The following is a 23,468-nucleotide window of genomic DNA, read 5'->3' as shown; positions in this document are numbered from 1 at the left end:
GGGATAGGAAGTTATGAATTTGCATTGTTGTGTAGATGACTAGGATCTTAGTTGTACACTTGTACTATGAACTTTTGATCTTGCAAGCGTCTGTTAATATTTGACAATGATGGTTTTTCTCCATACATGTTTCATGTGTTGTAGATTCTCATGTGATATTTATTATATTTGTAGAAAGTTCATGAGTAGTATCTCTTATTCTAGTTTCATAACTTGTTTACTAGGTAGTAACAACAATGACTCTGTAAGTAGTCCGAAACTGATGCTGCAATGAGTCCAGTTTCATAAAAAATTTTCACATCCATTTTGCACTTGTTCATTTTAAAGTTCATATTTTTGAAATTAGTATGAATGAGTATAGTACTTGATTGTATGTGGGTGTGCGTGTGTGTGTATTTTTTCTTTTTTGTTGAATTGATACTAACATTGGAGTAGCCAATGTTGCTTTTTCATCATAATACATTAATACATGAAGTGAAATAGTTTGTCAATGTGTACATAAACCTTTTTAAAACAGTAAATACATACATCCTATATAAAGTGTTTTTGTTGTCAATGTTGATGCTGATTTTGCTTTTAATCTAAACAGGTTGAGTCCAGAAAATGAAATTAATTGTAAATTTATATTAGTTATAATATATATTTAAAGGATGCACAATAAGTATTTTACATACATGATCAATTAATGCTGCAACCGTGACTATTTTTTAAATTTCTTCATTTTCTGAATTTACAACACTAATTTAAGAATACACAATGAATATTGGATTATTCGCGCAATGCACGTGTGTTAACTAATTTTTTTTTAATACACTTTAACATGTTCATAATATATGTTTAACAATTATGCCAATTATGAAGTGCTACTCCTGCTAACCAGTATACACATCACGCAAGCACCACAAGTGTGCATTATTCTCTATGACCCGAGGCCACGTCAATTGCACCGGCTATATCCACTATTTTATTAAAAATTTAGGGTTAAATTTATACAATTCGATCATAAATAATTGAAAGACTAAATATATATCGTAAACTCGAGATGATTTATTGTGCTCTCCCGGTGGCCAAAGGTATGGTGGTTTCCGGCAGCCCAATGAATAAGCGTGTCTCCACATCGGTGTATGGCCTTTGTGGTTCATCATCTTCCTCAGAGAGGTGCAATCGCAATTGCACATCGCACTGGACAAAATCAACACTTTCATCAGTCAATAAATCAACCCAATTGCAAACAAAAATGAAATGCCACACGTGTTTTTAATTTTTTTTTTCTTAACTTATTTTCTCATTTGTTATATAAAAAAATTAAAAGGTTATAAATTATAAAATATAGGTATGATGTTTGATGTGTGGTGCATGTATATACACACACACACCAAGATAATGCAAATCATACATTTTATTAATATTGAAATTACTATGCAAATGGAGCAGTAATATATAAAGGTTAGTAAATTTTAAATAATCTTACCCTTTTTTTCAATTCAGCATTTTCTTCCTCCAATATTTTTTCCTGAAACAGCGAAATTACATTCATATTAATTGCTCCGTATGAGAAAATATAATCCACCAACAACACATAAGCTCCAGGAGTATATTTATCTATCTAGAGTTAATTCCAGCAATGATCCTCCGACTATGTTGATTTTTTAAAATTAGTCCCCAATTTTTAATTTGGACAAATTAGGTCCCTTGACTTTTTCTTTCCGACGTTGGTCCTTTCGTCAAATTTTGGTTAAATTGAGGTCAAATGAAGGGGTAAAATTGTCCATTCACCTGTTTAGTGTATTATTACTCGTATTTTTCATGTCATATACGCTGTATATATGAATATAATCTCAGTCGAAGTCTCAATCTAAGCCCTATAATGAGATTATATTCATATATATAGCATATAGGAAAGGAGAAATACAAGTAATAATACACTAAACATGTGAAAGGACAATTTTGCCCCTTCATTTGACCTCAACTTAACTAAAATTTGACGAAAGGACCAACATTGGAAAGAATTTGAAAGTCGAGGAACTTAAATTATCCAAATTAAAAGTCGGGGATCAATTTTTGAAAATCAACATAGTCGGAGGACCATTATTGGAATTAACTCTATCTATGTATATGGTGATTTGTGAAATTTACCTTTTCTCTAAGTCGATCAATTTGTTGCTTACATAGTAAACTCTGAATCAAATTTAAAAAATAAAAAAAAAGTATTGTTAGTATGCTTATATAAATCAACTATCAATGTTCTATGACACGACACATGATATAAAAATTAGAAAATAAAATAGGGTTAAGGTACCCTGTAATAAGATTCTTATCATATAATATAATATGTTAGCACCTTTCTTGCCCTAATGTTCCTTAAACTTATCGCCAGCTGTTCTTGTATCTGGTATAGATCATCAATGGAGCAGGAATCCAAGCCTTCTCCCAAAAGCTTTCTGTGAATAAATAATTAAGCATACTGAAAGCTTACTGCTTGGTGGAAAACACATGAAAGTAAGCATAAAACATCATAAACATTAAACTTATCAAAAATAAAAACAAACAGAAAACCTTTTGGACTGCTCAAGAACCTCAACCCTTTTACTCATTGCAGCAGCATCTTCTTTTTCGTGCTGCAGAAGTTCAATTGTCAACAAGATTTACAGACTCCTTAATCATAACAATCTCTTTAATTTAAAGCATAAAATCTTCCTATTTTTGGATGATAAGGGAAACCCACAATTATTATTCCAGAGTATGGATGGGTAAATCCCACCTTGTGACTCCAGCCAGCAAAGGACTACAAAGAGGAGACTAGCTAAATTTGTCCATAGGGCTCAGATCAAGAAGGCCAATAAGCCGCTTCCACTGGAAGTTGAACTTGAAACCTTATGCACTAGTATAGAATTGTACATCTGCTACTGTTATAAAGGAATTTTCGCAACTGTTGTATAACCTAGCAGTCGCGGATTACCAAGCTAACAGGCTGACAAACTTGGTTGGGATTGTCCTCTGGCAATGAATTCGGGTTGGAAGGAGTCTCAGAGAAGATAAAATTGCAGAATAATAAGAATTAAAAGCATTGCAGATGAAAGCAGGCTCACCTGCAAACTTGTTTCACTTGATTTTTTGTACTGTCCCAAATTCTTGGCACTGTTCATGTACCGCTCTATTGTCTTGTTAGTGCTACATATAAACATCCTTAAAAATCACCACAGGAATAATACACACAAAGAGAGACAATCATACAAGACTGGTCCAAGTACATGGGATTCTATATGGATTAAACAACATCATCAGTTTAGTCTGGTCTTTTGTTTATTAGATCCATAATATGGGAGAAAATCATATGTTAGAGCATGAGCTTGCAGCGTCTTAGGCGTATATATAGAACATTTTTACACAATTTGGATCTAAAATTGAATCCAATAGTTATTCCATGGTCTCCACTTTTCATCAAAGTATATATTTATATGTATAGACAGATTGATGAGACTGCAAAATGGCATCAAATAATTATGTGTAGAAATCTTGAGTTTGGTCTGCACGGACAGTTCAGTTGGTTCATGGCTAAAAGATTGTGGACAAGGATACAAGATCGAGCCACGGCAGCTAGAGTTACATCCAATATGGTGGGCTCCTTGTAGACACCATGTATTTTAATCCTCATAAAATTTAGAAGGTGTAAAGACTTATCTAAACCAAGCATATTGTAGGCAAGTACTTTGTAGTTGGTTGGATAAATGTGACTCTTTATAAGAGGTTTGGTGTAAGGTGCTATAATGGAGTGAGACAACATTAAACAAAGGTTGTTCACTTTCAACCTTAAAATCCTATGTTTCATTCAACACAGCACCTGCAGCATTCTTCAATAGCCATAAATAACCTTTATTTTATGGTTGAATCATCACTCACATCACTATAAAACCCTCTTCAGGCCAGGGTGTTATTTCATTATACTCAAGAGAATCAATTACCTTTACTATCATAACCTATTTGTCCTTGAATTCATCTAATCTTCTTTACCTGATCAACTAGCTAATTAATTAAGCATCTAAAAAGTAGAGTCAGTAGCATTCAAAAAAAAAAAACCTACTTCAATGAGTTCACTCCACTAGACATAATTACCGATCTGTAATTTGTTAATGAGAAGTACTTAAATTTAAGAGAAAAGTTAATTTCAAAAGACTAGTCCAATAGGTTGGAGAACTCTTAACTTAAAGTATCATGCTATAATCTTTCATGAAATTGACGTGAGATCTTTAGCCAGACTCCGACCTCTCTTATGGGACAAGAGTGAACAGTCAGTCACGCCAACCAAGCTCGTTTAAAAAGTTGTACAACTTTGATTACCATCTCAAAGTCAAATTCCCATAACCTCACTTATCAACCAATGAACCATGACAAAGGAAAATTGGTCGCTCATATCAAATGAAATAACAATTTTAGTCTCAAATTGTTCAACATGAGCATGTATATATAGACTCCAATTATATATTAACCATGTTGTGTTTTTTATCTTAGTTATGAAAAATGTTTATTGAAGGCCTCAACAATTAAATTGTAATTCTAAAACTCTAAAATTTTCAACTAAATCAAATAATATGTGAAAATAATCGACTTAAAAGATATATGCTTCATTGCTTAAATGAGGGGTCTCAATGGCATTCCTCAACCTAGTCAGTTGATGAAGAACCAGTATAACATATTGACACAGCAGCATAAAGCAAGAACTTGATCGAAAAGAAGAAATTATTAATTCCTAAATTCTTGCTAAATTAAAGTTTTAAAACTAACTTAGTGTTTGCTTTTATCATTCCAGATTTCTTAGACTTCGTCGGGTATATCCTAATCTCCATGAACCCACCTCAAGCTCATGAAGAAGTAAATCGAGCCAATCTAATAATGAGAACTGAATTAACACCAAACTATACATTTCTGCGCACAAGAAACCCAGCCCAAGTATAAGATGACTAGCTAGGAAGTTTTAAGTATAAGCCTCGAGTTGCCACAAGTTGGACTGCTTAGTTTTGGACCATCATTATAAACTAGCAATATGTTGGGAGAGATGGTACGGTAGAGGAATGCGGAGGTTGAGAGTAACTCGTTGTTAGCTATCGTGAAAATTCAAGCTGCGGGGAGTAACAATGGGTGGCATCTATGGCCATCTAGTGGTGGTAATACAACATCTTTTAAAGAAGAATTACTAAAGTTAGCACTTTGACTCACATCCATAAAAAAAAAGTCAAAAAATAAGCAGTTTGAATGATATTTTTATTAGAAGCCGAGCATTTGAGATTTTAATTATATTAAAAAACACCAAGAAAATTAGGTGAGTGTGCCAATTTCACAATCTTTTAATTTTAAGTTTCTTGTTATATTTATTTTTAAAAGACCAAAATCACACAACACTTTAAAGCTTTAAAAATTGTATGTACATGTCATCAACATTAAACAACTAAGGACTAAAATTATTCAATTATAATTTATGAACTAAAACTACCCTTTTCCCTATGTCTGCAATTACTTCCATATCCCTATTAATGTTTCTTTGAGGGAAGGCAAAAAGTAAAAAGAAACGAAGAAATGTATAGTAGATCGAGGTTTAGCAGAAGTTAAGGTCCACCTCATATCCTGCAGGATCCTAGTACCACGATATGTCATGTCATCACCAGAGTTGGTGGGGCATGCACAGTTTTACAAGTATAAAAGGTTAACAATTAAACTTCCTACCTAGATCTCTATGTATATATAATAGAGTTTTAACTTGTTTAACTAATAAATAGCTTTAAAATGATATTCAATTCCTAAAACATTCATGATATTCAACGTTAAATTGATGAATTTGCATTTTCACACAGCCTCATATGGGAACTCATCAAATATATAATTGGTGCAATGTAAATTCTAATAAACAAATGTTTTTTTAAATAGTTTTTTAGGCTAGTATTATTTTTAAAGCACACATGTAGATTTAATAAAATAAAATAATTATAAGATTAAGAGATTTAGATATGTTAAAACATATATTGAATCTAGCTAACATTTACTTTAACAAAACAATGAAATATCAACGGATTTATGTAAGGATATATGTGTACTTCAAAAAATTACCTTCATATATTCTTAAATAGCTAGCTAGTAAGCCTAGTATAATTTATTTTTTTCGATCGTTACTTTATTACAAGGAAACTATGATTAGAATCATATAAGAAGTTCACATGCATAGTTCAAGTGGTCAATCAATTCAAAATAAGTTAATAACTTTGTTTTGATAGCAATTACAGAGTGTAAAAGCGGTGAGAATCACCCATATATTGGAGGTTGAAACCTAAAAAGAGAAAATATATACATTAAATAAGTGTCCCCATGTACTAATGATTTACTGTATTCCTAGGTAGTTGAAATAAGATGACATGATTTAATACTACCTATACTAAAAGATAACCAATACTAATATAATTAGGGTATAGAAAGAAAAAACTCCAATCTTTAAAAAAAAAAAATCAAAAGAAAATACTTTTTTTTAGTAGATATCATGACCTTTTATTTGGGGAGTCACCCGATCTGGTTATTGGCGAAAATACATTTACTTATTTATTTGAAACATAAAAATAAAGAAGGTAAAACAAAACATACCAAAAAAAATACAAAAAGATAATTGATGTAATTCCAATTATATTCTTCTCCGATTCAAATCTTAATTTGTGCATGTAGATAGTGAAAATGGGTTTCTTCCCTCAAACAATTAAGATAATCCAGAAAGTCATGGAACTAGCTAGAACTATATTATATGAGATGGAAAGCAAAATCTAGGTCTAAGAATTGAAGGGCAAGGATGAAGTATCAAGATTCCAAGTCAAGCTAAAATGATCATCATCATCTGCAAGCTAAGCTAAGGAAGAAAACAGGAATCTTAAAAAAATTTCTGATGAACTCACAGACACAGACAGATGACAGATCATCATGGTAGAGTAAAACCAATGACCAGTGTACTTGGTACTAGCCAACATAATAAGTCTGATCATATATATGGATAATATAATTAAATAAAAAGATCTCTTTTTTATTTTCTTAGCTTGATGATATTAAAGGTGATGAGACAGGTGCAAGAGCGTACCAAGAACTTGACGAGAACTCATAAAGCTTTCCAGTGGGGGAGAAGACGATGAGTGTAATCTCAGAATCACACAAAACGGAAAGCTCAAAAGCCTTCTTCAAAAGCCCTCTTCTCCGTTTCGAAAAGCTCACTTGTCGGCTCGTCGCGTTTTCTATCCGTTTCAGTTCTGTCTTTCCTCTCACCATTTCCGACAACCTCAGAAGAACAAAAAAAAAAAAAAAAACCCAGATTAGTTATATATGGTTTAAAACAAACCAGGAAAAAGTGAAATAATAATGTAATCTAATTGAAGTTTCCGGAAATAGAAAGGGGGTGAGGAAGACAGGTAGGAATCGGAGTTGAAATTGTTTGACTCCCAAAAGAGGAAAGGGCTGCGTGCTTATAAAAACCTTGCTTTTCTGGGTTTTCTCAGATCTGAAAGATGGAGGCTGCTGGCTATATATATTCAACTGTGCTGTTCATCACAAACCCTAAACGCAATCTTTTATGGGTTTCGTTTCTTCTTCTCGATCGATCTCAGGAGATTCGCTCTTTATCTGTTGCTATCTTCAAATTTCTTGCATTTTCTGCAGCTCCAGTAATAAGCAACGTTTAAGGCCAAGGAATCACCTTTGCCTCATCGCTTTTCTTCTTTTGGTAAACGTAACTGTCATAAAACCAGTGACAACTAATTTTATAACACCCAATCCTAAAATAGAAATTCCCACTATTTTTTCTCTCTATTTATTTTTTTTCTTCATTTGCTTAATACATTAAAAAAAACATTGCATAAAACGAGGTCAATCGATATTAGTACGATTTTTTTTTTTTTGGACAACATACTAGTACAATTAATTCATAATTAATAATAGATGTCGAATATCACCGGCGAAATCCTTACAAATGTGTAAACCTAGTTACTGACCATTAGATCTTGTAACTGTCTGATCTGCGCGAAAATTTGCTTTGCAAATGAACATGCCACATGTTAGGTCTCTAATCTCTCCTACACAACCCTCTAATAGCTTCAGTGATTTGAAATAAGGATCCCTACTTTGCATCCACTTAGGATTTTCCTAACAACAACGTTTGAATCACTTTCTAATTTCACTTATTCCCTAACACTATTCAAGTAACGTCTATCCTTCTTTCTTTTCTTTTTTCTTTTTTTTTTTTTTTGAGTAAAGTAACTTCTATCCTAAAAAATAAGAGTAATGTATAATAGTTAAGTTCAAACTATTTTTTATATGCGTGCAAATATAAAATAATTTAAAAAAAATCAAAATAGTATATAAAACATTTTACAAAGGAAAAATACAATTCAAAATGTCACCTAAATAGTGGCATTTTCAATGCATGTTTAGATCGATATAAAATCACCCACCAATTTTTTAATGTAAAAAAATTTTCAATATTTTATTTTTCATTGCAATTAAAACCAATCAATTAACTTTAAAAGCACATTTACAATATATGAAAACAATTGATATTATATGCCGAACATAATATTAAAAAAAATGGGGTCCATATGCCAAACCCAGCTCTGACTTTGTCATTCAAAAATAATTCACACATTTTCAATATGGTATATTGATATATTTTTCAATTTAAGACGATTGGGTGACCTGACGCCCTATACTTTAAAGGGTAGTTGAGATTGATATCAAAGCTAAATATAATTTAACTACCATATATGTCTAATGCATCATAGCATTCATTTCTTTAATTACCTTAGCTACAAAATGGAATATATTATACATAGAGGGTATGAGGCTATAGTGTTGTTTTTTTGAAGGTAAACGTAGCTATTCCATTAATTCATAACATAAAATGTTTACATCAACGATCAATGAAATGGTAAACCATTCCTTACAGTCAGACATAGAAACAACTTTTCTAACTATGCTATAGAAAACTTGAATCGCAGACTGTTTCATAACTAGGAAGCTATGTTCCTTCAAGGAGCTTAAAGCTTCATCAAAGATCTGGGTCTTCGTCATCATTCTTTTTTGCTCGCCCAGGATAAGATCAACACTTGCCGAAACCAAACTAAACGATTTATGCTAATGATAATGAAAAGCTCGTGAAAGTAACGAGAGAAAAAAAAACCCGTGAAAGTAACGAGAGGAAAACACAATAATAAAGAAAATAAAAAGTGGTAAAGCCAAAGTAGGGTTGAGAGTTCAAGACTACCAACACAAACCCCAATACCTACCTACTATTATTTTATTCAAAGGGAAAAAAAACGGAAGAAGAAGATCTGTGACGGTGGTCGGAGGCGGACAGAGCTGCGACGGTGGTCGAGGCGAAAGAAGAGCGAGAGCAAACATAGAAAGTGACCAAAACCGCCGGCTCAAAGCTCCATTAGAGCTCCGGCCGGAGGCCAGTGATGGAAGCCGAAGTTGAGCAGTAGAGAAAGGCTTTTTTTTAATAGATCTTTATTTTATTCATATTTTTGAATTTAAAAGACATTCATATGCACATAAAAAAGTTATGCTTATTAAATAATCGTTCAAGTTAAGTAGAGGTCTCATATTCAAGTTTTAAGGCCTCATCTGCTTTGTCACTCATGAGGTCCCACGATATGATTAGTTATAATGAGTGGTTCTAATTGACTAACTAAGAAAACTTGTAGTTATACAAAATAAATAAATAAATAAATAAGGAGTAAATAAATTGATGCATTAGTATATTATACTTTTTGCATATGGTGGAGTTTGTGTTTCTCAGCTCAATGAGATAATTAATATAATTATTGGATATGGATTATCGAATAAGTATGGCCGTATGGGAGTGTTTATTTAGTTTTTTTTCAAATAATTAATCAAAACCGAATCAACGAATAATTTTCAGAAAATATTTTGAGAAAATGACAGTTTTAGTCCATTAATTATTATTCTATACAATTTTTTTCATTTAGTTATGTTGACAGTGGCAATTTCGACCCATTGTTTATAGATTTTGTTAATAACTTAATATTAACAATTTATTTTGAATTTCTAAGTTATTAAATGATATATTGGTTATTTTGTAAAATTTTCTCAACTTCTCTCAATGAATCTTCATATATACGCTACACTTACTACATAATAACGTCTTAAGTTACACAAAACAATAGTCTAAATTGCACTTGTTTAACAAACACCAAAACCACCAAACACTTACTACATAATAACGTCTTAAGTTACACAAAACAATAGTCTAAATTGCACTTGTTTAACAAACACCAAAACAACCAAAAACATCTAAGGGTTGCACAAAATACAACCTAATTTGCAAATGAGTTAATAGGCACCAAAGTAGCCAAATGATAACTTAAGTTACACGGTTAACACTTAACAAGCCAAAAAAAAAAAAAAAGATTTATCTAAATGTATAACACATACTTTCAATTATTTTGCTTATATATATATATATATATATATGAAGATTCAAGGAGGGAATTTGATTTTTTTTTTTTTACAAAATGACATGTATATCCTTTAATAATTTAGAAGTTCAAAATAAATTATTAATGTTAACAAAATTTATAAGTAATGGATTAAAAATGTCACTTTCAACATAACTAAAGGGAAAAAATTGTATATGATAATAATTTATAGAGTGAGTCTACAATTTAGGGATAACTAATGAAGTAAACCCGTTGTTTTCCCAAATTTTTTTTTTTGGATTTTCAATTGGAGGTAAGAATTTTCTATCCGAAATTCACATATCAATAATTTTTTTTTTAATACTACTAACTCTGTTACAATATAATATCTGTTCATATATACTTTATCAGTCTATTAGAGTACAAATAGTCAATAGTGCTCAAACCATAACGTCTTATTTGAAAAAGTCACTCCGTGTCACTTAGACCACAAGACATTGGCTTCACATATCAATATTATTGACCACAAATCCACAATGCTCCATTTAAATATGTTGTAGAAATAAGGACGAAGCCCATTTCAAAAAAAAAAAAAGGACGAAGCCCAAATGTCCAATTCTACCGATTGCTTAACTAGGCTGACAACCCCTAAAATGGGCCAACTATAAACCCATTACAATAGGTGTATCATGTATGTACCAACATATGGCCCATTATATTACTGGATAATCGATCTATTCTAAGCTTTTTGAAACTTCAAACTTTAGAGGTGGCTACATTTTGAGCTAGTCTGGGTCATAAGCCGGTTAGGAAGCTATAGACTGAATTTGGGTCCTTGCCAAGGGAGATCGAGCTCATATAGTTCAAGGTTTGTCCGTTCTTAAACTAGTTTATAGTAGTCATATATGGTGCAAATACACCAATATTCAAGTTTGAGGTGCATTTTCTCCTTAATCTTGTTGAGTTGGTCAGAATGATGTGCTGAGAGTTCGAGTGACTGTAGTCAGTAGACGATTAAGGATCCCTTACTCTTATATTGTTGGGTGTGAGACTCAATTTTTGGTCCATATTTTTTAAATTTTACTTTTATTACTAATTGAGCTGTCCATGTGAACAAAAAGAAGATGTAAATGATATAAATAAGATCAAATCAAAAGATATAATAAAAGTAAATCTTTTTAACAATTTTTCATTATTTAAGAAACCAAATCAAAATGAGAACATAAATGGTATTTGAATAGGAGATATACCCGATTCGATTTGATGTTTTAGGGTTCAAACTTTGATCAAATTACATTTTGTAGTCGGAGTTCACGAGTTCAAAATAGGAAGATACGGACCTAATAATAATTGGCAAAAAAGAGGAAGAAAAAAGCAAAAGGGAAAATGGTGCCCTTTTCACTTGGCTACCACTTTCTCCACGCTAATTTTGCAGCATATATATATTTGTCGTCATGAATCCCTGATTTTCTCTCTTTCTCGCGTTAAGTTTAGATCCTGTATTCTCTTACGTATACTCACTATATGGTCGTAGATAAGGAACTGATTACGTAAATCCCGTGTGCCCAATTTCCCGATTCATTTATTTTTGTTTCTTTTCCTGAAATGTCTTTTTCTTCGGCTCCCTCTTCTTCCACGACGGCGACGACGCCGGCAGCGGATGCGATGCAGGAGGAAAGCCAGAAGCGAGACGAGCCTGCGACCAAAGAGAAGGAAATGGTCCACAAGACCAAGGTTATTCAGTTTCTGGGCAGAACCACTCCCATCATTCTCCAGAATGACAATGGCCCTTGCCCTCTTCTTGCAATCTGTAAACCCCCCTCTCTCTCTCCTAGGGTTTTTGTTCATACGCATGCTCAAATAAACAAATTCGTATCGCATGTTGACTTTTTTGTTTTACTCTTTGGTTGTTAGCTATGTGATTGTTCTTTGTTTTTGAATCTAATTAGTATTGTGTGGATTAAGAAATGATCACTTCAGAGTGATTTATGTACCTTGAGACTGATTTATGATATAAGAAATGGCTGGTATGATCAGCAAGTGATTTATGTTAGTGTTTCAAATTTTCACTCGTGGCAGGATTTGAGGACTGATGATTATGTTTCTTTTGTAGTGATGATATGGTGAATTGTTGGATAGACTAAAAAACATGTACTCTGGATGGAAATTTCAGATATAGATTGCATTTTTATTGTCAACTTGAGTTGCACTGTGTGAATTGAGGTTTGGGTAGTGCATGTTCTTCAGTTGTACTGTAATGTATCAGTGTTAGTCATGACTCAAACTGAGTATTGTTTGCTGTCATATGCATGATCTTTAAGAGTGAGGCTTGTCAATTTTGTAAAGTAACTGTATACTAATGTGCGGCATGAATTTTCCAGTACCACAACTGATACAAAGAAATCAAAATATTCTCAAGTGATGTCTGGTGAATTAGTGTGAAAAGAAACAAAATAATAGACTCGCTTAGGTGAGAGAAAGTTGAATATGAAATCAGTTTCCTTTCATCTTTACTCCATAGAGCTTAAATTTAGTTTCTTTTAAATATAACTGATGCTCTTGTACCAATTTTATATATTTTCTGTTCCTTCACCTTTTCGTTTGAAATTAGATACCAATTCATTTCTAAGGTCTGTTATGATTTGTGAATTTGGTGCTACTTATTACCTAAGGTAGCTGAATATGCCATGGATTGTGCCCTCATGTGATGAGTTTTCCTGTAAAATGAAATGCTTTCTTTCATTATTTCTTCCTGATGATGAGTTTATCATATTCTGTATATCTAGGCAATGTGCTCCTGCTGAAGAACAACTTGAATTTGAGTCCTGATGTCCCCGAGGTTTCACAGGAAAAACTGCTATCTCTTGTTGCAGAGCGGCTTATTGATTCAAACAGTAATGTCAATGTAATTCTTTTTTGTTGCTTCATTTGGGTTTGTTAATTATATATACTGTACCCAAAAAAATGACAATAAGAATATTGAATTAGATTACAAAAGATATTTATGGCCTTACCATGTTATCATTTTTTTAAAGGTTTCTTAATTATTTGTACCAGAAAAGTTTCGTTTCTGTTTCCTAAATTTGTGATTTTTGACTGCTTATATTTGGGGTCCAGGACAAAGATGCCGGATATGTTGAGAATCAGCAGCAGAACATTGCTGATGCCATTGATTTGCTTCCTAGACTTGCAACTGGAATTGATGTAAATATAAAATTCAAGAGGTAGGTGTTTTTCTGTTTGTTACTATATCTTTTGTTTTTTTGGTGACATGTAGTGCTAATTTGTAATTGAGAGCTTGAATAAAATTTTATTTTTCTTTTCAGAATTGATGACTTTGAGTTCACCCGAGAATGTGCGATTTTTGATCTGTTGGATATTCCACTCTATCATGGTTGGATAGTTGATCCTCAGGTATTAGCTATTTCCATAATTTTTTTTTCATCTATACCATCTTCCCTTTAACTGATACATTTGATGGACCATTCTGGAAAAAGAGTGTTTTCACGTTTATAAATTGTCGCCACAGTGGCTTGAGCTCTGATTCTTGTCTACCAGGATCATGATACTGCAAATGCAATAGGATTGAAGTCATATAATACTTTGATGGGGGAGCTTGTTGCTCTTGAAACAGAACAAATGGAGAGTGAGCATAAGAAAAGTGCTGAAGATGATGTTATTGATTTTGCTGCTGCAACAACTGCAGCACTAGGGGTACCTTCACCTAGCCTTTCAAGAGGTAGATCTTTTGATGATTCTCCTGTTTCTGTCTCTGATCACCACCGTAAGGCAAGAAAAGGGGACCTGGAAGAAGAAGAGGAGTTGATGAGAGTCTTGAAATTGTCAGAGGTAGATAGCCCTGCTTCATCAACAGTTGATGTACTCGCTGACGGACCAAATTCAATCAATGAGAGTGCTGTTGTAAAAGATATTGAGCCACTAGTTTTTGTCAAGACATCAGAAGCAAATTCTGCCAAAGACTCTTTCCAGCATGAATCTCCAATACCTGGTGTAGTAGCAGTGTCTGATGATTGTATCCAGTCTGGCAATTTCACTAATAACCCAAATTTTAGTCTTGAATTGTCTCCAGGGGTAGTTGCTAGTTTCTCTCCTAAGACTGATCTGGAGAATGCATCCAAAGATTTTGGAAAGACAAATTTTCCAGTTGAGAAAGAACATGTACCCCCTGAGCCATCTGCGCAAGTTATTTCATCTGCAAGTGAAAGCCATGTTCAGATTACTGGATGTGAAAAGGAACTTGGGGGTCAATCCACTTCCTCTACTGATGGAAACGTGGCAGAAAATAATAAAAATGGCTCTGACATTCTGTCTTCATCTAGTTCATTGACACCGTGCATAGACTCTGATTTGTCTAGTGGAAGAAAAGACATAAATGAACCTGAAACTTTTTCTTCGAGTGTTGATGGCAGTGAGCCTATCTATGAAGGAGAGGAATGCATAATGGAATCAGAAGCCAGAACCTATGAAAATCGTGAACCAATGTATGAAGGGGAGGTGGTTCTAACTGCACAAGTGGGCGGAGACCCTAGAGATGTTCCAAACTCGAATCCCAAGCATGGAATCACTCCGAGGGAAGGTAAAGTTTGCATAAACATACTGATTTCTTCTTTTGCTGTTGTCATATTCTTCTTATTTTTTTTGACCACGATGTTGTGGTTTAACCAAAATATGATATTTACTCTCTGGAATTCTATCAGGAGAATTGGTCAGGACCTTCCTGAAGAACAGTGCCAGTCAACTGACTATCTATGGGTGAACAGACTTTTTTTGCTCCTTACTTACTAGTCATTCCATTGAACATGCCTTGTTTTTTTGGGTGTAACAAATTCTCTCTCTCTCTCTCTCTCTCTCTCTCTCGCAGATTGTTTTGCTTGCGAGATGGTCTTAAAGAGAGAGAACTTTGTGTTTTCTTTAGGAACAATCATTTCAACACCATGTTTAAGGTCAGTTAAATTGGAAAATTTGCACTTGTTGTATGAAAGGGTTCATGTGTATTGGCTCTTCATGTAATTTTACAGGACATAAGTGCCTAATATAAACATTTGTGCAGTTTGAAGGGGAGTTATATATTTTGGCTACAGACCAGGGATTTATAAATCAGCCTGATTTGGTGTGGGAAAAGCTCAATGAGGTAAGATTTCCTGACTTGAATGACACCGTTAAATTAACTTTTAACAAGTTTTAACTTTCTGACATCACCCAGCTGTCTGATCAGCCACCAAAATCTGCTCTTTTCATCTCCATTAGTCATATATCTTGATCTGATTTGCTACTACAGAGCTCTTATTCATAGAAAATAATCGGTTTTCTTAGGTGAATGGAAACACAGAGTACGTGACTGGTAATTTTAAGGAGTTCAAGGCGGAAACTATTGCAAGTACACCATGGGATGAGCAGAGTGCCTTAGCCAGTACAGCTGTACGTAGTTTTTTCTCTATGAAGTTTCTATGAATTTTTCTAGCGGCTTTTAAATAATGACTTCGACTATTAATCTACAGGACTACCTTGCCAGCATTGACAATGCAGCACAAGGGCAATCAAGTTTCAAGTAATTATCTGAATTTCGCATTTGTATAATTGCAATTTGGTTTGATTATGTAGCTGAGAAACCTTATTCACTATAAGGGGCATCTATATACACAGCCAAACACAACATGAAGGGTGGAGATAGCTTGAACATTCTCATCCACGCAACCTAAGCATCTGTTCCTTTTATTTTATGTTTTTGAAAAAAAAAAATGTTTGGTAGTTAAGTTGAAAAATATTTTTCAACTTTAGTGCTAAAGATAAATTGGAAAACAGATGGGGATGAATGCTAGATTGCTAGATGATTATATTACAACATTTGTTTTCATCATTTGGCAGTTCCGATCTCCAATTGGCAATAGCTCTTCAGCAGCAGGAATTCGAGCAACAGCAGGCACAACAGCAGAATCGTAATCAACAGCAGCAGCCAACTATAACTGGAGGGTCGGGATTGATAACAGGTCCTCAGGTAGCTCTCGGAACTTCTGATATATGTTCTCCATAATACACACACACACACGTATACATATATGTTAGTCGTTACTAAAAGATGTGCACATACATCCAAGCTTTGAAGCTATATAATTGATCGAGTTGGTAAGAATGCACGTATGCTTTCTGCAGGTATCGAGGTACAGTGGACAACAGCAGACCTCTTCGAGGCAGGAGCCAAAGTCATCGAAAGATAAATGCATTGTGATGTAAGATGAGCGAGCATGTTATTGTGAAGGTGTGATGTAAATGATGGTGACATTTTGGATTTTCCCTCTTCCTTTATACCAATAAACCATATTTCCAATTAAAACTCCGCTTTTTATCTCGTGTATATATACAGTCGGTGTATATCATCTCTAGTTAGAATCTTGCAATTCAGATGTTGATGTTCTTCAAGTTTTATGGCTGTCGGCATTTTGTGACTATGTCAGTGCTACCTGTTCTTTCTAGTTGTGCATATTTTGCTTGTCTGGGAAGGTTGAATTTTGAATCTAACCCCCCACCCCCCGGGGGGCCACCATGTTTTAAGAATTGGTAGCACCGACACTCAAAAGTGGCCATATCTAATGGAGATTGATCTCCGGTGAAATACAAAAATTAAGGTATAATTATGTCCATAAAAGAATGACTGGGTTGCCAATGTAATTATAAGGTTAGGTCTGATGATTGATGTGCATTTAGGGCATATTTATCCTTGAATAAGAGTTAAATTCTATTAGTGTGCGATTCAAATTAAATGTTATGCATGGCGATATAGTCGTGGTTCATACAAACTAGACTTGTTTTTGAGACACACTTTAAGGAAAAAAAACACCTTAGAAATGAAAAGAAACCGTACAAGAAAATTAGGAAGCCGGGGAAATTTGCAAAATGACAAATTCTTTTACTCCATGTTATACGCCGCTTCCTACTAAAAATAGAAACGGTGGGATATTTCGATCATACAAGTAATAGAAACAATGAGATATTTCAATCATACAAGTAATTAGAAAGAAAATGAAAACGTGTGGTTTCTTCCAAATTAAAATTGTCTCATTTTTCTTTTTTTAGGCGAGACAGCACCAAAAGCATCGGTATTAAGGCTCTAAAAACGAATAAATTTAGGATAGTACCAGCTGTTATCTCTATCATTTTGATTTGTATGTTGCATTGAAAACATTCTACTTTCATTATTTTGTTGGAAACCGTGCTCAAAATTATCCTTACATTGTTAAAGAAAAAACAAATGTATTGTATACTAATCATATTTAGTTTTGGGAATAAATACGGAGTAATATTTAATAAATCAATGCATACTAGTTAAATGTAAGAGAAATTTAAATATTTAAACAATACTTATATATTCCATAGTATTTTATACGGAGTAACAGAATAAGTAGTTGGACGTTATCGTCAAAACACTAGCGGTGAGCCGTGACGGAGGGATCGCTGTCAGATTAAATACAGTACATTTTTGCCGGCAAAACAAATCACGACCGTCAACGTATCTTTGGCCCCGAAAAACATGGGATTTTAATCATAAGATCTCAGATCCAAATAATCCAAATCTCACAATAAATACTGCGCCACCATCACTGCTTCATATATTTCACTCCTTTCAGCTAAAGATTACTCTTTTCTGTCTGTCTTATACGTGATGGGTTTTCCGGCGAACGGGTCATCGGAAAAGGCGGCGCTGAAGTTTCTGATCTACGGGCGGACGGGGTGGATTGGCGGCCTGCTGGGGAAGCTGTGTGAGGGTCAAGGGATCGAGTACGTGTATGGGTCGGGGCGGTTGGAGAATCGGAGTTCGTTGGAGGCCGACATCGCCGCCGTTAATCCGACGCACGTGTTTAACGCCGCCGGAGTGACCGGCCGTCCCAACGTGGACTGGTGCGAGTCGCACAAGGTGGAGACTATTCGCACCAATGTCGCCGGAACCCTCACTCTCGCCGACGTCTGCCGGGAAAAGGGCCTCGTCCTCATCAACTACGCCACCGGCTGTATCTTCGAGTACGACTCCGGTCACCCCCTCGGCTCCGGCGTCGGCTTCAAGGAAGAAGACACCCCCAACTTCATCGGATCTTTCTACTCCAAGACCAAAGCAATGGTGCGTATAAAGTTTGGGAATTTTAAGGTTTTTTCTATATCGGAAATTTTAAGGTTTCTATCACCACTCTCTGTATGAAGTTCGGGAATTTTAAGGTTTTTCTATACCGAAAATTTTTAAGGTTTTTTCTATTTCGGAAATTTTAAGGTTTCTATCACCACTCTCTGTATAAAGTTCGGGAATTTTAAGGTTTTTTCTACATCGGAAATTTTAAGGTTTTTTTTCTATTTCGGAAAATTTAAGGTTTTTCTATGTCGGAAAATTTAAGGTTTTTCTGTTTCGGAAATTTTAAGGTTGATTTGTGTTTTTTCTTGATTGGATTGTGTTTTTGTTTGGTTTAGGTGGAGGATTTACTGAAGAACTACGAGAATGTGTGCACATTACGAGTGAGAATGCCAATCTCATCGGATTTATGCAACCCCAGAAACTTCATCACCAAGATCACACGCTACGAGAAGGTGGTGAACATTCCGAATTCCATGACGATCTTGGACGAGCTTCTCCCCATCTCCATTGAAATGGCGAAGAGAAACCTCACCGGAATCTGGAACTTCACCAACCCCGGAGTCGTTAGCCACAACGAGATTCTTGAGATGTACAGAGAGTATATTGATCCAAAGTTCACCTGGAAGAACTTCACTCTAGAAGAACAGGCTAAGGTGATTGTTGCTCCCAGAAGCAACAATGAACTTGACGCGACCAAACTCAAGACAGAATTCCCAGAGCTCTTGTCGATTAAGGATTCGCTTATACGCTATGTTTTCCAGCCTAATAGGAAGACTCCTGCCACGGCTTGAAACTCAAGATCGAGTTTTTGCTTGATTGCTTGCTGGGTTGGGTGGATATTTGTTTGGATTCATCCTCAGCTGCTTCACATTGTTGTGTATTGAATGAATGTTGTTGTATCTCTATTGTTTCATCTTCAATAAAATTGGGAATGGAATGTGGAACATCCTAAGATCTTTGTTATTGGCAAATTATACCATGGACCAGATCTACCTAGACCTTGGTCAAAAAATAACTATTAGGATTCTATATCTGTTTGTATTAGGATTCACAATTTGAGTGCAGAAAAGAGCCCACTCGGTTGGTTCTTAGGTGGCAAATTGTAAGGAGGATACAGGATTGAGCACTAGCAGTTGCAGTGCAAAAAAGAGGGTTCCTAGGTGGTAGCTATAGACCGTTTACACTTAAAATGTGGTACTCTTCGTGGACACCAAGCATCAATCCTCCCACTTAATGAACCGTTGAGTCACTGTGAGTTACCTCTCTACTATTCTGTTTGTTGGCCAAGGGGGCGAGGGAATTTTGCCAGTGTGCAGAACTAGTGCAGAAAAGATTTGAGTGGATATGGAAAAAGAACATTCATTAATTGAAATAATAAAGTACACTGATGATCTCTCAACCATCTACAGTTAGCTAGTTGGGGAACAACCCATTGCACAATACAGGAATCTCATTGAAAGAAACTAAATCACATTTCTGCCTGCCGGAGATGCTAAGCATTATATCAAACTAACACAATCACGCTTGCTCTCCGGTTTTCTGATCACTAAAGCAGGCACTTCATGGACTCCGGTCAGTGGCCGTTGGCCACTGCTGAATTCGTTTCTTTCTTGGCATAGAATCTCCGGTACTTGGAATCAACCTCGGTGAGGTAGTAGGTGCCCGGAGCAAGGAGGCTGCAATCCTTGCTCGTCACAAAGTTTTTTGCACCATATCTGTGCTCCATTATTTTCAGAATTTCCACGAACTTTTCGGGAGGGAACTGCAGTTCAAATATTGTGGATTATAGTTCACCGACAGGAAATAGAATGAATGGAATGACAAAAAAAAATAAAAAAATCCACTATACCTCATGCCTTGACTTCAACTTCTCTGCAATATTCAAAACGGCTGCAATGTTTGACAAGCTGAAAGGATGTTGACACTCACGAATGCGGAGTGAAAACATTGTGGCAGTTGACCCGCTCCCATAGGAGAACATTACTACCCGTTGCCCAGGCTGGAATGATAGATAGAATGATTTAGGAACAGAAGAACCGAGGCAAGAATATAGGAGACAGGACGAATAATAATAATGATATTTACCAAGGTGCTGTGCTTGTTGTGGATAAGGGATATGAATGCAGCGTAGATAGATGCAGTGTACATGTTGCCAACTTGTTTTGGCACTAACGTGGATGGCTGCACCTTGGCATCGTAAAATGGTTTGGAAACTTGTTGGGATGCCTGCATATAGGAGACAGTTAGTTCAAATCCGAGAATTACTTAAATTTATACGATTTTCAGGGGAAGAAAAAGTGAAAACATTTGTTCAAAACCGAACCTTTTCAAGATCACGGTTTGAGTAGCTCTCGTCACCAGTTAAGGATGAAAATGGTGCCAACTTCTCTTTATCAGCCTCATTAATGTAGCTATAAATAAAGTAACGGAAAATATGATCAACAATCTGTATGTTTCTCAAAACTCGTATGTAAATTTTGCAAGTAAAACTCATGCAACTCACCTCGCGTTCCTCATAAAGTCATTGAATAGCAGTCTAGCAAAGCTCTTCTGAACAAGCTGCAAGATTTGCAATGAAATGTTAGTGTGATCTTTATCTCTCACCTCATTAATAGACAAAGCAGATAGAAAAAGGAAAAAAGTATAACGCGTTGATAATGAATGCATTACCTTATTATAAGGAGAATGGAAAACAAAGTAGTCGGCATCAGCAACAGAAAATGGCTTGCCCTCTAATTTCTCGTATCTATAGTATGCAAGTTAATTAGTCAGAACAGATTCACTTTCCATATTCATAGATGATAACACGCTAACATTGAAACGGAATCTTACTTGCTGCACAGGGTCTTGTAGCATGAATCAAGTGCCATGAGATAACAAGTTTGTGAAAGCTTACCATCAACAACCTGCAAGAATACCCATTATATGAGAACCGCAAAAGTATATCAATTACACTTCAAGCACAATTTGTATATGCAGGCTGCATTTTAATAAAAATAGGCAGTTACCGGATATTCACTGTCGAGAATAGGCTTGTAAAAGTCATAGACGTGAGCCATATGGCTACCCCTCAACTTGCTCTCAAAAACAATCGGAGCATCGGGCCCTATTAGCATAGCAATAGCTGCAGCTCCTCCAGTTGGCCGAGCTGGCCCCTCAGCATAGACCTATCAAAAATTGTTATTCAGTAAAGGTGTTTGAATACACACACACACACACACACATATATATATATAAAGGTGAAAATCATACCGCACTGTCTGTGCACACAACAAGCCCATAGCGGCCATCCCATGAACTGCTCTCAACCCAATTCACACAGTTAAATAGTGCAGCAGTTCCTCCATAGCATGCATTGGTCGAGTCAACACCTTCAATGTCAGTGTTTCCGCATTTCTGTTTTTGTCACACATCAAGGAATCAATACTCAGAAGTAAAAAGTGGCATTAAGATTCATTAAAAACAGTTTTATGAAAATGAGTTCGGTACCTCAAAAATTTGCATCAGGAAAGTCTTGATAGATTTACTCTTGTCAATAACAGTCTCACTTCCAACTTCCAATCTACCAATTTGCTTTGGATCAACTCTATACTTCTCAAGAAGCGAACTAACAGCTGTTAAACTGAGAATCCAAAAATGAATAAGTGATCACATTACATTATGTCTGCCAATTAGGAAGGAAATTTACTGAACTAATAATAAAGCATGGTCCAATCAAGCAATGGCCTCATACAGCCTTACCACATCCTAACTATCTAACGGAAAAAAAAAAATCACACCATAAATAGAGCTAATACCTCATCGATATGACATCTTCCACCTCACCACAGAAAGCCATGCAATCCTGACCAAGGCCAATTGTGTATTTCCCTTTGCTTGCTCCATCATGAGCCTCCAATGCTTCCTAGTATTTTCATAAATCGCTCAGTACAGACCACGCCAATTCAAGTGTTGATTACAAAAACATAAAAGGTATTTGCTTTATGAACCTTAATAAACTCCATTAGCTTCCATTTTCAAGTAAATAACAAATCAACATATGGATTAAAGATTAAGCTGAAACATGACACTACTGATGCCACAGCTTAGTACATGAATAAAGGCACAGTACTTAACAGTCACTGATCAATAAACAACCAGTCCTCTAAGAAATACTCCAACTTTCTCCATCAATACAAACATCCTTAAAAACAGAAACTTTATAAATCTTAAGTGAAATTAGCAATTATTTATGTATCTCCCTGAAAGATTAGATTTTTAAGGGAAATTTCATTTAAAAGGCATAGCTTGAGGAATCTGAAAATCAGCATTCTTCAAATTCGGATATCTTCTTCAACCACAAGAACATCCAAAAATTATATAAAAATAAAAAAATAAAAAGATCGACCATACCCACGGTTCAGAAAATCCTAGAGAACTTAAACAGCATTACTCCGATCATGATAAAGGAGAAAAAGCCGATCTTTCTCCCTCCACAAAGTCAAACAGAAGGACCCAAGATATATATATATATATGCATGTCCACATATACTGATATACAGAGACGAATTCATAGAAACATCAAACAAACACTAGATGGGCATATGTATTTACAAGTGAGAATACCTGCTGGAGGCAAGAGGGAGGGAAGTAAATCTCGAGGGCGAGAATTCCGACATTCTTCTGCTCAGAGGCCATTTCCGATTGCAAGAAACGAAGTGATGAACAAAAGATCCCAAAAGAATGAAGTAAAGAGCGGAGCGGTTCTCTCTCTCTAGACTGAGTAGGTGAGTTGAGGAGTGCGAGTTGTGGGATGAGAGAGGCGTCGCAGGTAGCCGTTTTATACCAGCGCGGCAGCCAACCGCGATGGAATCACTCACCTTTTTCCAGCCCTCAAT

The 23,468-nt window shown here is 35.2% G+C and overlaps 4 protein-coding genes across 4 annotated transcripts; 2 read left to right on the top strand and 2 right to left on the bottom strand.

The window, feature by feature from the left end:
• Positions 1–788: 788 nt before the first annotated feature.
• LOC116026747 (MADS-box protein SOC1-like) lies at positions 789–7,762 on the bottom strand. The gene is made up of 8 exons (XM_031268124.1): positions 7,495–7,762; positions 7,106–7,300; positions 3,090–3,171; positions 2,557–2,618; positions 2,342–2,441; positions 2,137–2,178; positions 1,472–1,513; positions 789–1,182 (listed from the first exon to the last, which is right to left on the bottom strand). Exons 2-8 carry the CDS (start codon positions 7,288–7,290, stop codon positions 1,048–1,050), a joined length of 648 nt encoding a protein of 215 aa, XP_031123984.1. The 5' UTR covers positions 7,291–7,300; positions 7,495–7,762; the 3' UTR covers positions 789–1,047.
• Positions 7,763–11,789: 4,027 nt separating this feature from the next.
• On the top strand, positions 11,790–16,921 carry LOC116027488 (ubiquitin carboxyl-terminal hydrolase MINDY-1). Its single transcript, XM_031269152.1, has 12 exons — positions 11,790–12,264; positions 13,241–13,359; positions 13,572–13,678; positions 13,781–13,868; positions 14,013–15,051; positions 15,173–15,227; positions 15,337–15,418; positions 15,526–15,606; positions 15,789–15,893; positions 15,974–16,023; positions 16,341–16,470; positions 16,626–16,921. The coding sequence occupies exons 1-12, from the start codon at positions 12,060–12,062 to the stop codon at positions 16,704–16,706; spliced, it is 2,142 nt and encodes a 713-aa protein (XP_031125012.1). The 5' UTR covers positions 11,790–12,059; the 3' UTR covers positions 16,707–16,921.
• Positions 16,922–18,019: 1,098 nt separating this feature from the next.
• On the top strand, positions 18,020–19,547 carry LOC116027296 (bifunctional dTDP-4-dehydrorhamnose 3,5-epimerase/dTDP-4-dehydrorhamnose reductase). Its single transcript, XM_031268837.1, has 2 exons — positions 18,020–18,585; positions 18,927–19,547. The coding sequence occupies exons 1-2, from the start codon at positions 18,133–18,135 to the stop codon at positions 19,380–19,382; spliced, it is 909 nt and encodes a 302-aa protein (XP_031124697.1). The 5' UTR covers positions 18,020–18,132; the 3' UTR covers positions 19,383–19,547.
• Positions 19,548–19,930: 383 nt separating this feature from the next.
• On the bottom strand, positions 19,931–23,468 carry LOC116027295 (hydroxymethylglutaryl-CoA synthase-like). Its single transcript, XM_031268836.1, has 12 exons — positions 23,197–23,468; positions 22,389–22,495; positions 22,081–22,213; positions 21,844–21,987; positions 21,600–21,758; positions 21,424–21,497; positions 21,262–21,337; positions 21,095–21,150; positions 20,915–21,002; positions 20,677–20,817; positions 20,441–20,590; positions 19,931–20,353 (listed from the first exon to the last, which is right to left on the bottom strand). Exons 1-12 carry the CDS (start codon positions 23,266–23,268, stop codon positions 20,165–20,167), a joined length of 1,389 nt encoding a protein of 462 aa, XP_031124696.1. The 5' UTR covers positions 23,269–23,468; the 3' UTR covers positions 19,931–20,164.

Source organism: Ipomoea triloba, chromosome 8 (genome assembly GCF_003576645.1).
Source record: "Ipomoea triloba cultivar NCNSP0323 chromosome 8, ASM357664v1".
Lineage (NCBI taxonomy): Eukaryota > Viridiplantae > Streptophyta > Magnoliopsida > Solanales > Convolvulaceae > Ipomoea > Ipomoea triloba.
The sequence above is the reverse complement of the archived record's forward strand: the minus strand, read 5'-3'. Positions and strand labels throughout refer to the sequence as shown.

Excerpts from the sequence above, each read along its gene's own strand:
- LOC116026747 (XM_031268124.1), bottom strand. The coding sequence starts at position 7,290 with ATGGTGAGAGGAAAGACAGAACTGAAACGGATAGAAAACGCGACGAGC. Across the intron at positions 2,619-3,089 it reads CAAGTGAAACAAGTTTGCAG|CACGAAAAAGAAGATGCTGC; the intron begins GTGAGCCTGCTT and ends GAACTTCTGCAG. Across the intron at positions 1,514-2,136 it reads TTGATCGACTTAGAGAAAAG|GAAAAAATATTGGAGGAAGA; the intron begins GTAAATTTCACA and ends TCGCTGTTTCAG.
- LOC116027488 (XM_031269152.1), top strand. The coding sequence starts at position 12,060 with ATGTCTTTTTCTTCGGCTCCCTCTTCTTCCACGACGGCGACGACGCCG. Across the intron at positions 13,360-13,571 it reads ATTCAAACAGTAATGTCAAT|GACAAAGATGCCGGATATGT; the intron begins GTAATTCTTTTT and ends TTTGGGGTCCAG. Across the intron at positions 13,869-14,012 it reads GTTGGATAGTTGATCCTCAG|GATCATGATACTGCAAATGC; the intron begins GTATTAGCTATT and ends CTTGTCTACCAG.
- LOC116027296 (XM_031268837.1), top strand. The coding sequence starts at position 18,133 with ATGGGTTTTCCGGCGAACGGGTCATCGGAAAAGGCGGCGCTGAAGTTT. Across the intron at positions 18,586-18,926 it reads ACTCCAAGACCAAAGCAATG|GTGGAGGATTTACTGAAGAA; the intron begins GTGCGTATAAAG and ends TGTTTGGTTTAG.
- LOC116027295 (XM_031268836.1), bottom strand. The coding sequence starts at position 23,268 with ATGGCCTCTGAGCAGAAGAATGTCGGAATTCTCGCCCTCGAGATTTAC. Across the intron at positions 20,591-20,676 it reads ACAACAAGCACAGCACCTTG|CCTGGGCAACGGGTAGTAAT; the intron begins GTAAATATCATT and ends CTATCATTCCAG. Across the intron at positions 20,354-20,440 it reads AGTTGAAGTCAAGGCATGAG|TTCCCTCCCGAAAAGTTCGT; the intron begins GTATAGTGGATT and ends TTTGAACTGCAG.